The sequence below is a fragment of the Peromyscus californicus genome, unplaced genomic scaffold, assembly GCF_007827085.1.
Source record: "Peromyscus californicus insignis strain IS unplaced genomic scaffold, ASM782708v3 Scaffold_7__1_contigs__length_154581171, whole genome shotgun sequence".
Classification (NCBI taxonomy): domain Eukaryota; kingdom Metazoa; phylum Chordata; class Mammalia; order Rodentia; family Cricetidae; genus Peromyscus; species Peromyscus californicus.
Genome location: NW_026294595.1, coordinates 84,554,107 through 84,571,244, shown reverse-complemented (window position 1 = coordinate 84,571,244; position 17,138 = coordinate 84,554,107). Strand labels below are relative to the sequence as shown.

Below are 17,138 nucleotides of genomic sequence, written 5' to 3'. Positions count from 1 at the left end.
AGGCTACCAACTTGACTTCCAACCCCAAAGGGCAAAGAACAGAAGGGACCCTCACCATGAATAGACAGAATTGCAGGAGATTTCTGTGCTCTTCCTGGGAGCAAAATCTTCTCCTGTGTTCTTGCCTCTTTCATAGTGCAAAGCATCTTCAGTCTCGTCTCTGCACAGAAGTTCTAGCCTTTACAAACTTGACCATTCTGTCTGTGTTTTGGTGCCTTTTCCTTTTTTCTTTTCCTTTTACCAAAAAGTCTCAAAAGACTCAAAAAATAAAACCTAGGCTTCCTGGAGTCTAAGTTCAAAGCAAATAAGCATTCTCGTAGCAAACATTTTCTATCACATTGCATTAATCTCATCATCACAAATGCCACATTTGGATCCAAACCCGCTCCAGGTTAATCCAACTTTATACACAATTATTTAGGAACGGGATGGAGGGCATAAATGGATTTGAGTGTGGTTCTCCAAATGAGAACCTCTTGAGCACTGTTAGGTAACGTAGGCACTTAAAACAGGAGATCTAAGCAACTTGACACATCATTCCAGAGCCTACTCTGAAGGGTGCTTCTGTGCCTTCCTTTAGGAATGTCTCAAGTACCGTTCCCCACCTCCACCTAGACCTCAGGATGGCCACTCAGAAATTCCTCCTACATTGCCAGGAAATGGTATGTTAGCTCCACTTAGCTTCCACAGGGCCCTTCAGTTGAATTTCAATGGCAGTATGGATTCTTGCTCTGATCTAAGTGTCTGGCTGTATTTAGTAACCTTTACCTGCAAAAACATTGTTAGGCCTTATTATGATTTACCCAATGCTTACCACTTACTAAAAAAAAAAAAAAAAAAAAAAAAAAAAAAAAAAAAAAAAAAAAAAAATACTTTGGGTTATTTATTCTTGTTCTTTTTCTCTTTGGGGGGAAAAAAACAAAAACAAAAACAAAAAAATCACTCTTTTCCATGAGTGCCATGATATGACACACCTCATTCATCTGTTCACAGTGGTGATAAAATATTTCAAATCGCGCAACTAAATTTTCTTTCTTAAGATAAAACAAAACAAACAGAAGGGACCCAAGGAGGAGGAGGTGGGAGGGGAAGAGTGTACTTTGAACAAATGCGGGTCTTTCCAATAAAAGCAGCTTTCCCTGACCCATGCCAGAAGAGGGATCTGGGGACCAGGGAGATACATCATGGGCAGTGGAGTGTGAGCATTTTATTCAGTTGCCTTAATTTTTATTCACTTTCCAGTCATCTGATTGGATTTTGCAAACATCTTTACAACATACAAATATAACGTTTTATCAACCAGAATGGATACTGAAGAATTTTCTCCATCCCTACTCCTGGCGGAACTAAAAAACAAAACAAACAAACAAACAAAATAAAACACAAAACAAACAGAAAGATTCCCCTCCCATCCCCCATCCCCTAAGCCAGTAAAGCAATGACAACAGCACCTTGACATTGTTTTAATTCCAACGCTATCAGAAGTCGAAAGCAGTAAAACAGAGTCCTAACAAGAACGAAGATACTTAGTGTCTAAAATGTAAACGGAATGTTTTGGTTCAGATTTTTGTATTTTTTTTGTTGTTTTTTTGTTTTGTCTGTTTTCTGAAAGAGGGACAGTTTATTATCAATTCACAATTAAAGCAGCATGCAATTTATTATTTTTTTTTAACTTTTTGTTTTCAATTCTTGGCAACGGCAACAAACCACAACATTATCGAGGAATGTAATGCAGACTTTTAAAGTTGTGCGCAAATGACTGTTTCCTTTCTGGTCATGGATATGTCCAATAAATAGATTGTAGAACCACTGTACTGTATAAACTTCATTTATACATGCAGTTCATAAAATTATTTTTTTCTTAACTGAATAATTTACCCTGTTATGTATATATACAAATAGATAATTTTTGTCTCAATATAATCTATACAACATAAATCCACTATCTTCCCCTTTTAATGGTCAGTGTACATACACAGGAAGTGTCTATCCTTATGAATCGCCAGCCAATTCTCTTTTTGCTATCCATAGTAAGCGCCCGAACATACGACTGAGTAGTTCGGCATTGCGAGTTCCAGTGCCGTTTGTCTATACCCCTACAGCCTTCCTTCGTGTAACCCATGGGATTACACTTGGTTTCGTAGAAATATTGCTTCAGTTGGCCTTTTGATACCGGGACCTTCTCCAGGACTGTGACCGTGCCACCCGACATGTCCACTGCAGTCTTTTTATCTGCCGCTGTGACCCACTCACTAATACTGTCACACACGCTCAGCTCCCCACGGCGGGCTGGGTCAGAGTGGCGCCGGACTCTCATAGACATGTTTGCAGCATCCAGGTAATTTTTGTATTCCTCCAGCAGAAAAAGCAGAGGAGGCTCCAAAGGCACTTGACTGCTGAGCATCACCCGGGAAGTATACAAGTCCGCGTCCTTAGGGTTTTCTTCGTTGGGCCGAACCTTCTGGTCCTCATCCAGCAGCTCTTCGATCACATGTTCAAAAGTGTCAGCCAGTGATGTCGTCAGACCTCTCGAACCTGCCCTGGGCCCATTCACGCTCTCCAGAGTCCCATGGGTCCGCACACCTGGGTAGGCCAAGCCGCCTTGTCCATGGACGTTTGCTTCTTTCATGGGCGCAGCCTTCATGCAACCGAAGTATGAAATAACCATAGTAAGGAAAAGGATGGTCATCACTCTTCTCACCTGGTGGAACTGTGGGAAGGAAGCAGAGACAGACACAGAACAGGTTAGAGCTTGCTTTCTCAGGGACACCGCGTGGCCCATCTGATTGTAATTCCAGACCATTCTGCAGGGTCGAGTTTTTGTTTTGTTTTGTTTTTTTATGTCTTAGTGATCCACTCCAGCTGCAGAGGACACAAATCAATGTCAGTTAGTGTGCTGTATGTGGCTTAATATAAACCAAAGACATGCAATGTTTTCCCCAAGATTTACATGTAAGCCTGAGAGTAAACTGTTTCTAAGCAAGTGAACACAATGGTGGCTTCACTGCTTCCACTTCCTCCCACTTTAGCAGCTTTGGGAGTTTAATTTTTAATGATCTCTGCTCACGCTGTCACCAGAAACACAATCACAAATGTTACTAAGCAACAACTGCAAGTGGAATAGTAATCTTCCTTTCAAGTCAGCAACACAGTCCTTGGTAGGAATGTGTGACAGAAACAGTAGTGGCTTGAGGGCGGGATGGGTCTCGATAGCTCTGAGGAAGGAGTCTGAGCAGGAGCAGTACAAGAAAACTGCAGCCAGAGAGCTGGGAGGGGCCTTTTGCTCCCAGGGACAATGTCATGGCATGTTTGGACCACCATGTTTTGCAGATAAGAAAGCAAAAGGCCACATAGGACTTGTCTGGTGTCATGATGAAACTTGATTAGGAACTAGAGATACCATCTCCAAAGATCTACTACATCTGAAAAGGTTTTGTTTATTTCCAAACAATTCATTTTCAATAGGTTGGTTCTAATGCTGGACCTGAGACAGGTATGAAAACAATGTATCTCTTCAGAGGAAGCTGGAGAGTCAGCACTGAACAGCATTTAAGTCAGTATCAGTGCCTCTCACATGCAGACTCTACACTCATCACACACTCAGCTCTCCCAGCCCTCTGAAGGCTCTTAGCCGAATGGCTTGTTTTGGCTAATACACAGATCTAACTGAGAAAGCTCAACTTCTCTTTATCAGAACACCTCACTCCCTTGGGTATGCATAGTGTGTGTGTGTGTGTGTGTGTGTGTGTGTGTGTGTGTGTGTGTGTGTGTGTGTGTAAAATGCTATTGTCATACCTTTACAAAGCTGAGTAGTGTTTTACACACTTTAGAATAGGCAGCCAGAGCTTCTTTCTGTACATTTGAAGTTTCCTACAGTCTCTTAACAGCACACCACCCAGTTAAATCTCTTGTTGTTTGCCATAATTTGGCTTTGCATTTGTAAGCATGCTCTACAAACCCAATTAAAATCAAATAACAAGCAAAATTAAAACATACCTATAGACCAAACCAAGGTTACGTCAGGTGGTGGAAGACTTCAGAATTACTTACCTGAAGCACTGTGTCCCTTAGTAGTAAAGAGTAGCATCCCTCTAACTTAACATGCTAACTTTATTTCTACTTATCAGTTCTGGAACATGGACTTATAAGGATATACACATACACCGATCATTATGCTGGGTAAATCCACGGGAAGTATGTTTCTGCCAATGACGTATTGCCGAACACAAAAACAACCTACCTCCAGTCAATAAGACACAGTGCAGAAATGCCCAAAAATTCTAGTACTGAAAACCAAAGTTTCTATTGTCCACTTTTGAAAGAGATAGCATATTCTAAATGAAGAAGCTTTATATCATCCCCAATACAAATTTCCTCATATATTCACCTTCAATTTGCATAAATGGTAAACATACTCAAAAATGCTTGGACTGGAGGGACAGCTGAGCAGCAAGAAGATGGCAGCTATTATATGTGGTATCCTGAGCAGGGAGCAGAGAGAGCTTAAGCTGCGTATGCTGTGGAAATTCTCACCAAAATGGGACATTAAGGCTATCCCCAAGTCTTCAGTGGCATAAACATTCTCTTGAGGCTGCTTTTCCTTGGGAGGGCAATACACACAACAACAGTTGCAGACTTTATATTCGTGTACAGCCTCCACACACCAACCACAGCAAGAAGATGCTCTGCATAGCGCCGGCTACTCAGGTGCAGTTAGACAGGTCGGAAAGTGAGTGAGACAACATCTCAAACTCACAATCCAGGCAATGATTTGAGACTAGCACAGCACCGCTCTGAAGGAGGTTCATGTCTTCCTTCCTGAGAAGACTGGACATTCTGCCTAAAGCCTTCTCCCCTGTTCTGCACAGCATATCCACTACTTGGTAACCACGTCACCCTTAGCGAGGGGTATTGAGCCACTTGCCCCTCTGTGTCCTAGGACATTTTGTTGTTGCTGTTTTTCTATAGACTATTTTTGCAGCCCTTAGCCTAGGCATGATGAGCCAGTACCAGATTTTAAGTTACTCAGAGTAGAGTAAGGACTATTTATGCTTGCTTGCTTGTATGTTTTGTACTGACTAGTGGAAGTTCAATATGAATAATTAGGTTGTCATTATTAATAAAATCTATAAATTTATATATATATATTTATATATAATCTATATAGAGAGATCTGTATCTACCTCTATCTATCTATCTATCTATCTATCTATCTATCTATCTATCTATCTATCTATCTATCTATCTAGAGCTGCTTGGACCACATAGTGATTTAAGGTTAAAAGGCAAACTGGTTTGAGGAAAATGCACCTGTTTGATAATACTGCTAATAACTCAAGTTTTAGGAGTGTTTGTATCCAGTACTATTGCAAAAATGGATCCTGCATGGAGATTTCTGATCTGGGCAGGTGGTACTTAAACCACTGGGAGAAACTTTTTTCCTCATATCCCAAATCCTTATTTAATGAACTCAAGGGACTCTTATAATTTAGGCCAATGGAAGGACACATTTAAACTATTTTATGTTGGTGCATGCTTTTAATTCCAGCACTCAGGAGACAGAGACAAATGGATCTTTGTGATTTTGAGGCCAGCCTATTCTATACAGTGAGTTCTAGGCCAACCAGGTATACACACACTATGAGGCCTTATCTCAAAAAAAAGTAAATAAACAAATATTTTAGTTATCTGTATCTCACTGGTGAAGATTTGCCATTATCAGCTATTTTTATACTACATTTTATCAATTCTAAGACAATTTCATTAAAAACACACAAGTTTAGGGCTGGAGAGATAGTCCAGCAGTTAAAAATACTTGCTACTCTTGCAGAAGACACCAGTTCCATTCCTAGAACCCACATGGCAGTTCATAACTGTAACTCCAGTTCCAGGGGATCCAATGCCCTCTTCTGGCTTCCAGAGGCACTACACATATATGGTACACATACATATATACAGACAAAACACCCATATATACAAAATAAAAATAAATATTTTTAAAAGCCTGCCAATTTATGTTCTATTGAGAAAGAAAAACGTGCTCTCAGACTTTGCTTTTTCACTTTTGACACTGGCTTTTTTTTTTTAACTAACAGAGTTCTCTTAGACTTATTTGGATATAATTTATCCTACATAGGGTGCATACACAAAATAGAAAAACAAAGGAAATGGATGAAGGCGATGGAGGTATGTAATGATTGGCTAGCCAAGAATAACAAGATGATATCCACAGGAGGATACAATTCAACTTAAAATGTTGAAATTAAAAAAAAAGAAAAGGTGAATTTTAGAAGTAATGAGATGCAGATTTAATAAGCAGTTACTAAATAGCTGTATAATTTAAAATGGCTGGAGGTACTGAGGTATCTTATCTACAGAGTTTGACATTTGCTTTATTACTATTACACTAATGAGTATTTGGGGGGGGCAGGTTGAGACAGGGTTTCTCTGTGTAGCCTTGGCTATCCTGGAACTAGCTCTGTAGACCAGGCTGACCTCGAACTCACAGAGATCCATCTGTTTCTGCCTTTCATATGCTGGGATTAAAGGTATGTGCCATCACCACCTGGCCACTAATGAGTCTTTTAAAGTTATGTTTTCCCTCAGCCTTTCATGGGTTTTATTTATCTCTATTATTTTCATCTTTCTGATAAGAAAAGTAATTAATGCTTTGTGCATTGTTCTCTCATCAATTACATAAGCAAATTCCAAGAAAACAATTGACATCTGAATATGACTTGGATTTCACTCTAAGTTTACACATAGATCTTGCTCCAAGCTGAGCATCTAAATAGATTCAGTAACTAACTAGATGCTAACACATCCAGCCCCGCTCCTCCAACACCCTCTAAAAGGTACTTCAGCAATTCTTTCAGCCTACTTGCTGAAAAAACTTAGAAAATGCTTCAAAAAGTAGCACAACAGCATGACCTTCTTTGCCTGTTTATTGTAGGTTTCTTCCTATGTACCCCAGGATGGCCTTGGATCCAATCTCAATCCTCTTGCCCCAGCTTCTGAAGTGTTGGGAATATAGACATTCACCATCATGCCCGGGTCTACTTTGTTTTCTAACCATGGTTTCCTGATATTTTGGGTAATTTTGGAGTTGACTGAAATGTTCAGAATAAAGTTTTATATGAAGTTTAATGACATTTCCTGTATAGCCTTCAAATCTAGTCAGTAAAGGCATTATGCCGATGTTTCGGTTCAAACTCATCCCACCAACACCTCTTTCTCCAAGCACACTGCCACTATACTAGCCCAGTCCTTATTATCTCATTTTTTTTTTTACTCTAATGTCCCCTCATTGTGTGGGATGCCCCTTCTGCATCCTGTAAAACCTCTTTAAAAACACTCTTGTATTATTCTCTTAGACAAAAACTTACAATGGCTCTGCTTCTTTTCTAATCAGGCCAGGACTTGAGGTCCTTGGTCATCACTGGAAATGATTTGATTTTCTCTGCAGACAGACCTCTCTCTTCTATACCTCTAGGAAACTAGTCTTGGTCATCCTTCATGACCAGGTTTAAGCATTAAAATTTGCCATTAAAAACCTGCCACCTTCTCTAATTCCTCCGCACACGCTGTCTTCTTTCTTCTCTTTAATTCTACATTATTACTGTATTTGGTACTTCATGTCCCCCATATCTGTCATTGACAATACTTACTAGTTATGGCCAGTCTTTTATAAGAAAATAAGTTCTCCAAGGAAAGGGATCATGTCATATCTCTCATAATGCTCGCATAGAAAAATTAAAAGTAATAATCTATAAACACTCATTTATTAAGTCAAGAGAAAGAAGGATTCTGACGTCATTTTTTCACAATAAGACATAATTTGAATGCACTGAAAGCTTTAGTTAAATTCTTGATAAATTTAAGTATATAATATATGTATATAATCAAAAATGTTAAACTCTTAGGTTGATATTTATCAATATCAACAGCTGAAAAAATTTATCATTCATGAAAAAATTCTTGAATTTTAATGGAGCAAAACATTGAGTGATTAAAAAGCAAAAAACACACTGTGCTACATACAGCTGTTTCCAGTGGATCAGTGAGTGGGAGGTTTGGGTAGTAGTCAGTGCTAATAGCAATAACAATGATAGCAAAATTTGGAATTTTTATCTTCTGGCTTTCTTTTTCATATTCTTGTAAATTCTTCAGTGAGTAATTTTATACACTATATTAGTAAGTCATAAAAGACTAATAAGGGTTCCTGTTGTGCTTTGAATATGAAATGCTCCCCACAGACTCTTATGTTTAAGACTAGTCCTCAGCTGTCACAGGTAAAAAGCTTCCCTCCACTATGCCCATCCCCTCCATGCCAGCCATTTCTGTCACCATGTCCACCCCCTCCATGCCTGCCATTGGTTGAAACCTCTAGTAAATCTTTCTTCCTTTCAATCTTTTCTCTGATGGCAACAAAATCCAATACAACTCGAGATAAATCTCATCATCCAAAGATAAAGGGGCTGTGCAGTGCTGCTAAGTAGATGATTAGTCTATGTCTGGTTATATTTAATGAATTCATTGATACCTTTTTCAAAGGCTTAACAACAATCAACTTTACCATACCTATAAAGTTCTAGGAAGACTTTCTTAGCCTTATCTTAGTAAAGTTAATATAGTATATGCCACATTAAAAAAAATCAACAAGGTAAAAGGAAAGTTTAGTTAGAAGCATGATCACAAGACCTAAACATCTGACCAGAAGAATATGCATGATAGCTTGCTCCTCTACTGCAGTACTATAATAACTGTGTTGTATTAAAGATCACAGAACATTCATAATCTTCATCAAACTGGATTATCACAAAGAGAGGACAGTTAATATCATGATCACACAGGTACAGCAATTACACTTCATAGAAGTACTCTGTCAAATGTCATAAAGCTAATAAATCACTGTCTCCTCACCCAAGCTCTTACTACCAGAACACAATGCCAGTTTTAGAATATTAATCACAGGGAAGAGAAAGGCTATGACAAAGAGGGAGCTTATAAAACTTGGGCACCAAATTCTACAGTTATATGTATCACAGAGGCCAACTTTCTAAAGCCAGCATCAAAAAGATACTACTAGAACTGTTTTTAGTTTTTGTCACGATTCAGATCTTCTTGTGAATTCAAGAGTTGGTCCTCACTGCAGCTATGCTTAGAGGTTCACTTTTAGATAGTGAATAGATGATGAGGGCTCTGATCTCATCAACGGTATATTCATTGATGGATTAATAATTAAATGGTCAATGGGGCAAGGTAGAAGCCATAGGAGGTAGGGCCTATATGATGTTCTGCCTTATAAAGGCCAAGAAGCAGTGGGGCCAGATGACCATGGAGTGAAACCTCAGAAGTGTGAGATGATACAGTCTTTTCTCCTCCCTTAAGTTAGTCATATTAGAACTAAATTTTCATGGCCAAAATTGAGAAAAGGAACCAAATAACTATACAGGAAAATCAGAAAATTGGGGATGAAGGGACCATAAAAGCTTTAACTGCTCCTAATCTTTTTTGTATGTAAGCATATAACCAAAGAAAATACAGTTTATGATAGGGTGTCTCATTTTAGACAGTCCCATAATGATAATGTTTAAAAAAAGATTGGTTAATATTTAATTCTGTCATACAGGATACAAACCTATTAAAACCACATTAATAAAAATCTGCAAAATAACATTAAGATATTTAGCTCACAACTGACTTCTCCACATCCATATGTCAATCTTACTTCCGTTTGCTCAATTATAAGACAAGGTATCTATCTTCTAGTTCCATAGTCTAGCAAGGAAGTAAGACCAATGTGTAATTTAAAAAAAAAAGACAAATGATCCACAGAAGGAGTAGATGAAATTCTAGAAGGAGAAAGATGCTATTTCTAAGTAAGAAATGAAGAAATACTTTGTAAAGATTTCAAAGGATTCAGAGATCTCCAAATAAGACACTAGGAGATGATGATTGCTTGATGAATGGGTTAGAGGTGAGAAAGAATGGAATTAGAATATGAAGAGAAGAGCTCTGGATTGGAAATAGTAAGAATCAAGACCATACAATTGACCAGCTTCATAACGTCCTAGGGATGATGATAAACAGATTGGATGCTATTTTATGGGCACTTAATTCTGAGCAGAGGGGACTGTTTAACACTGCCCACACAAGACTCCAAAAAGTGGCAGATTAGAAGAAATAATGAGTTCAAGAATTGCATTATTTTTGAATAGTGAGCTTTAAAAATAAATACTAAGTAGTTGTTTACATGTAGAATTATGGATCTGGATCAATCTATTTACTGAAACATGTTTCAAAAAGGAAAGTGGTTACAGAAGTAGGTAAAGTTAAGTAGCAACTATCAGTAATGTCTGGGTTGGCAAAAGAACGGGACATAAAGCGATGGAGATAAGGAAAAACTACAAACTTTCATTCCAATTATAATTGTACTGAACTTTGGTTCTATGGCTCAGCACTTTTAATTCAAAGCTCTCTGAGTCCTTTGCAAATATTAAGTAATTAAGACTCATAGGACCCAAGAGGTGCAGGTAACTATAATTATCCCCATTTTGTGCTGGAGGTAAGAGGAGCAGAGTTTTTAATCAACTCATCCACTCAGTGTGGTTCCCTTGGTAGAACGAGGTCAGAACCTAGATTCCAAAAGAAGATTGGCCTTACACTAAAGGTACTAGTTTGTTTCATCCATCTACGTCATTTCTGTGTTATTTTCTCATGTATTGCTAAGCCAAGAATCAAAACACAAAAAACAAGACCACACTAAAGACACCAACACATTCCTCAAAGAAAATAATCAAAGTTGAAATTCATAATTAAAATTGAAAAATATATAGTGTAAAAATGTAAAAAAAAACCCTATAGATAGTTACCTATTTAGCTGACTGTCCATTTGATTGAAGCTAATAAATAATTTTGAAAATAATATCAGATAATGCAGATGTTTCAAATCTTTTAGAAATACCTCTATAATATAATTTTTAAACCATTTGTGTCTTAAGATATTCAGATATCCATGAGTGAAGGTTAAATTTAGGTGTTAATTTGACTAGATGAAGAAATGTTGTTTTGAGATGTGGCTGTACTTCTGAAGGAGATTGTCAGATAAATTGGTGGACTGAATGAAAAAGTCTGTTCTCAGTTGTGGGTGGACACAATCCATATCATTGACTGGTGCCTAGACAGCACAACACAAGAGGAGAAAGTGATTGGATTTTTTTTTTAATAACTGTTTCACACTCTTCTTTTCCAAGGTTCATTGTCACACAGACACAAGTTCTAACATTAGACATCAGAACTAGCAGCTCTTTGGACTTGTACTTGCATTCTCAGATTCTCGGACCTTCAGACTTGGACCAAGCCATGTTACAGAACAAAAGGGTCTGCAGTTTGCCAGCAATCCCTCATGGGCCTTCTCTCATCACAATCATATGTGCCGACTTCTGTAAGTCACCTGTGTTTAGACATCTACCTATAGCTACATTGGTTCTGTCTTGCTGAAAACCCTAATACAACTTTCTATAAAACATAGTCTTTCATATCAGAGTACTCTAACCCCCTGGCTTTCCATGGCATTGAATGACACAAACTGTATTTAATGATAATATAAGAACTAAAGAATTTGACGAGTTTTAGTATATTCCTGTAGTAAAAAAAAAAACAAAAAAAAAACACAGGTAAATACCATGAGAAAAAAATGTATATTGTACTGAATCATTGATTTGACAGATAATTTACATGCATCTTTGATAGAATGCCAGTCTTCTATTACCATCATCTACTCCCCTCCCCTAACATAAACAAACAAACAAACAATGGTTTTCTATTGGCAGAAGACTTACCTTTCTTTTGGAGAAAAACGAGACCATCTACTGAGGACAGAGACTGAGCATTCTCCCTGGAATTATTACTCAGAAAAAGTTGTATAGTACACTATATCAACTAGATTCTCTAGATAATGAATGACCCAATTCTCTTTATGTTGGTGCTATTGACACAGTATTTGGGAGTAGGTCTGGTTAAAGTACCAAACATCAGCTGAAATGATGACTTGAATTTGGAAAGAAGGAATAAAAATTTATCTTATACAAAGAATAGATCTGGGCAGGGAATTTTCTCCCCTGACATCCTAACCTAGGGCACAGCTGCCACCCTTCCAGAGGTCCTAAGTGCTGCCATTAAGACTGCCTTGGGCAGCATAATGTTCCTCATAACCAATGGATGTTTCTGAATGCCAGAGCCCCCCTAGAGATACCAATCCTGTTCATACCTGCCCTTCTCTTTTGCCTAAACAGCACAGGACTCTAACAATCCTTAGCACCAAGCATTCCTAATTCACTTGCTTATCAAATATGCATTTCTAAATATCCTTTACAACACCTATTTTTAGTTAAAAGGTCCAACTGGCAGCTGACAGTCAAAAAGTAAAATCTTTTAAAATTAGGATTCTATTTTTTTCAGAATTCCAGGTGAGATTTGTTACCATTCACCAAAGTAAAATTTATCAATGTGTTATTTACCAAATTTTCATATGTGGCAGATAAATACTATTAATATTTCAATTAGTATCATTAAGCTTTATCAACTCACTCTGTAATGCATAACATATAACCTTATCATATGAACATCATATTTAATGACAGACGTTCATCAATTACTATGGAATCATGGACATTACTTTTTTAATTATTTTGTTATATGTATGGGTGTTTTGCCTGCATATATGCCTTGTACCCACAGAGGTCAGAACAGGGCACCCAATTCCCTTGGAACTGGGAAGTTTCAAGATTGTGAGGTACCATTTAGGGGCTGAGAATTGAACCCTGGCTCTCTGGAAGAGTATTTAGTGCTTTTAACTGCTGAGCCATCTCTACAGCCCCATAGATGGGATTTTTATGGAAGGGGATAATACCTTTGAAATGTTGAACAGGGGTGTGAAAACAACTTCAGCATCACACTGGTGCAAGTGAACTACAACTAAATTGTATTTAAATATGTAGTTGAATTTATAGAAAAATGTCAAGGCTGAAATTAACTTTTTGCAGCCTAAAGTCTCAACTATCAGGTAACATTTTCAATGAACATTTATAAATTGCCTATTAATGCAATTCAAAATTGTCAGTAAAAGATTGATCAGTGAATAAAACAACTGTTGAATAAACTGGAGAATCTGAGTTTAAGTTTTCAAAACCCATGTAAAAGCCAGATGCACTGTGTGAGCATCAACAATTTCAGCATCTCCTATGGGGAGATGAAAGGGAGAGACAGTCACACCCCCAGAAGAGTTTGAACTTGTTAGCTTGGTATATGCAGCAATGATAAGACCTCATCAAAAATAAGGTAGAAGGTGAGGACCAACATTTGAGGCATATAAACTCCACATGCACAGTGTGGTGTCCATGTATGCTCATTCACATACATATTTGTGAAGGCATGCACACACATTGTACATTCAAACAATAACATAGAATTAATACAAACTTGTTAAGAAAAATACTGCAACAAAATAAGAGATTTGTGGGACCCGATATTAGAGTTTTAGGAAATGCAGGTATGGGATAAAATCCAATGTACTCCAACTAATGAGCCCTTACTTCTTTTTCAAAGTGTGATCAATGACCACGCTGCATGGATACCATCAAAGAGCTCATAAGAAATGCAGCATCTTGGCTTCCCCTCTCTCATCCCATTTATCCTACCCACTGTCACTGCCTGTATTTCAACTAGATTCAGATATTTGAAGTAGATTCAAAAACTCATCAAAGCTGAGATATAATAGACCAAATAATACCGAGGAAGGTAGCTGAGGAAGATAAGGAAGGAAATGGGCAACATCAAATTGAGCACTATGGTACTTTCTTAGTAGGCCATGGGGTTATTGGTCTTGTTTCTTCTTTGGCACCACACTCATCACTCATTACATGGGAAAGTATTGTTGCTTTTGTAATGGTACTAAGTAAAACCTTGGCTCTCTTTTTTGCTAACTGGCTTTTCTACTCTGTCTGTGCTAGAGGTGTGGCATGAGATATATGGGGTACCTATAAATGAGAATGCTTAAATGAGCATTTATAGGGTACCACTGATATAAATCTGGACTGCTATTCAATTACTAATTTTTCCCAAGTGCTATGAGGCAGATGCAAACATATTTAGCTCTCCTAATCACTTCACACAGTCTGATATCACCCACTCAATGAGAACCATGCTAGAGATGACATGACTAACTAGATCTGAGAGTAGATTTCCAAGCACTCAGCCAGATGTCAAGTTGCTTTCAGCCAGATGTCTCTGGTCCTTTGTGTTCTGAAGTGGTAAAGGAGAGGCAGAGGCAGAGAGCACTCACCCCCTCAGGCAGGTTTCTTATTTTTAGAGTTGGTTCTGAAACCAACAGATCTCCAGCTCTTTCCTACCATGTGTACTGTGAAATTCAAAATACGATTAAGCCTCACTAAATGAAACAGTGCTGGCAAAAAACCATAATATACATAGTATCAAGGACCAGAATCATTCCTCCAACTTTAGTCTATCACTACAACAAATGCCCAGTAGGTAGCACAATTTCTCACTAAGCATCTAATATTTGGAATATCAGTTGCTTCAAGACAAGTGCCTTAAATGGATTTTGAAAAGTTAAAAAATGAAAGAAATGCTTAAAATTTTTGGAATTGAACAAAAATATGAGGGAGTTGTCAAAGCAATTTTTTAAAGTAGAACTGGAGTCTGGTCCACTGTTGAACTCTTGACAAAACATTATGAGGACTGCTAGATTCCAAACACCAAGAACTCACCGGTTTCACCCGTCCATATATTCCCACTGGGAATCCTGCCAGTGTGGCAAACCATGTGCAAACTTGTGGGGCTGATGTGATATGGAGTCTTACTTTCTCAGGTGATGTCTCAGATATTGTTGAGTTCTACCTTGAATAGGGGGTTGAAAGCCACAAATGTCAACATGCTAAAGGATTGCCTTCTCCAGGTCATACACAGGCACACCTACAGGCAGAGAATAATGTGAAAGCAAAGCATGGCACTGTCCCCTTGCCTCCAAGAGTAAGTGTGCATGGCACCAAAAGCAGAATGCAAGACGGACAAAGTTGCATTCTTTGTCCCTAAGGGGAGAGCATGTGGTAACTCTTAGCTCTGAGAATAAAGGGAATCCCTTTAAGCAGTGTTGTTTGCCATTATGTGTTGATTGGAACCATTCCAGGACCATCACAATTCAAAACCAGAGACAGAGAAAAAGAGAGTGAAAGCAGTCTGTCTTATTTCAATCTCTTTTATACAATTAGCTGATTTAATCAAATTCTATCTATAGAGTATTGTTGAACACCCCTGTGTTCCTGCCATTATATGCTATCAGGATTCTTACTGCTGAAAGCCAACATCTCAGCAGAGACCACAGCCCCACAGCCCACAGCCCCACAGTCACATACACCTAATGGAGCCTGGAGCATGGTAAAGACATGTACTTGCCAGCTTTTCTACAGATGATCCTCCTGAAATTTTCCATAGCCAACATATTCCTGTGGCTATCAGCACAATTTCCACTACAGAAAGAATATGTATATAATATCAACCTGTAAACCCGTCTTAGGACCAAGCTTGTAGATTTAATATCATCACTTCAGGAAGATGGCTACGTTTTGTCTAAACAAAGGACCACTCTCAATTTGACCCTACCTTCTGAAAACATAGAACGCCAAACTTAAAAAAGTGAGGTAAAAATATGTGGAGGAAGAAACTGGGAAGATAAGTTGCCCCTGGCAACAGAAGAACAACATTCCTTTTCAAATTACTACCACAATATCCTGGGGGAAAGACAAAATTAGCAAGAGAAGGTTACTAGTTCTTTTTGCTCACCTTTATGACACCATTTTCAGCAATCAGTGTGTTCTACTCCACTGAGGCACAGAGGCACACACCACAGCCTTTCTCCTGGGATGCACAGTCATACCATACAAAAGTGTGTGGGTAGATGCCAAAACATGTATGGACATGCAACCCATTCTGTGGAAACTCACTGTTCTGAGTCTTAACGAGGATTAGCCTGGGCACATGGAGAAAACTGGTGGTTCCACACATCCAGTTGTCCTTCGGGTTATGCTTGCATCCAACTCTATAATTTCTTTTAATTGCTTACTGCAATGCACAGGAAAGTGCTCATTATTTGCAGCTTAATGTAGGAGGAAAAATAAAATATGTTTCCCTGCCCACTGTCTTACTCCAGCTCTCAATTCTTCTAAGTGTTACTGTAAGGAAGTTTCTGTGCACTGTGCATAATGATCCACATGGACCATATTCAGGATACTGACTGTGTTCTGAACTACTAAAAAATATAATGAAAATAGTAGCATCTCAGATGAGAATCTATCTATGTGGCTGGTCAAAAAATACCACCATTACTTAAGCACTGGTGTGGGAATATTCAAACCTGTAGTGCCATGAGTAGCAGGGCAGTGAGAGCTCCAGCCCTCCCTCTTTTCACTAAATATAAATTTGTAGAGGTGGCATGAAAACTCACAACAATATATTTCATCTAAGTAATGGGATGGGGACTATATTTCTACCTATACCCTCTAAATAAAAGCCATTGTTTATAGCAGTCATGTAGGTGGAGAATGGATTTTAGAAGATGCTCTGGGCAGCTGTATAAATACTAAGTATTACTAAGCTGCTTTTGTATTAAAAATGACCACTGAACAGTTAACTCTCATTGACTATTAGCCATATAATCAAATCAATTTACAACTGTTTGTTTGGCTTTTCTGTATAGATTCAGTTGTGGATATGGTGTCTTTGATTTTGAAAGCCTAGATGGTGAAGACATTCTGTAGTCTCCATATTCCAGGTTCTTTATTTACTTCAGCAGAATCCTATATGAGAGTTTCTCATATACAATGTGTTTAAAGTCTAACTCCATGGGGCTTGAATATAACCCTAAAGTTTCTTTGTTACAGCCTGTCCCTAACATGAGGTTATTCCCTTAAGGTACCAATCATGCGATGCATACATAACTCCAGAGTGTCAAAGTTACACATGAAGGTAATTCATTAGAGGTCAGACATTTTTTCCCTGGGAATTCTTTGGACATTGGAACATAACTATGCACTTTATAGACCACTAACACTGCTACCAGA

At 38.2% G+C, this 17,138-nt stretch overlaps 1 protein-coding gene across 1 annotated transcript in view; it reads right to left on the bottom strand.

Annotated features, from left to right (window-relative positions):
- Window positions 1-1,187: 1,187 nt before the first annotated feature.
- Window positions 1,188-17,138, bottom strand: part of Bdnf (brain derived neurotrophic factor) — a 30,139-nt gene continuing 14,188 nt past the window's right edge. The window contains 1 exon segment of the mRNA XM_052725301.1: window positions 1,188-2,710. Coding sequence (XP_052581261.1) covers window positions 1,943-2,710 — 768 coding nt within the window. The 3' untranslated portion in view covers window positions 1,188-1,942.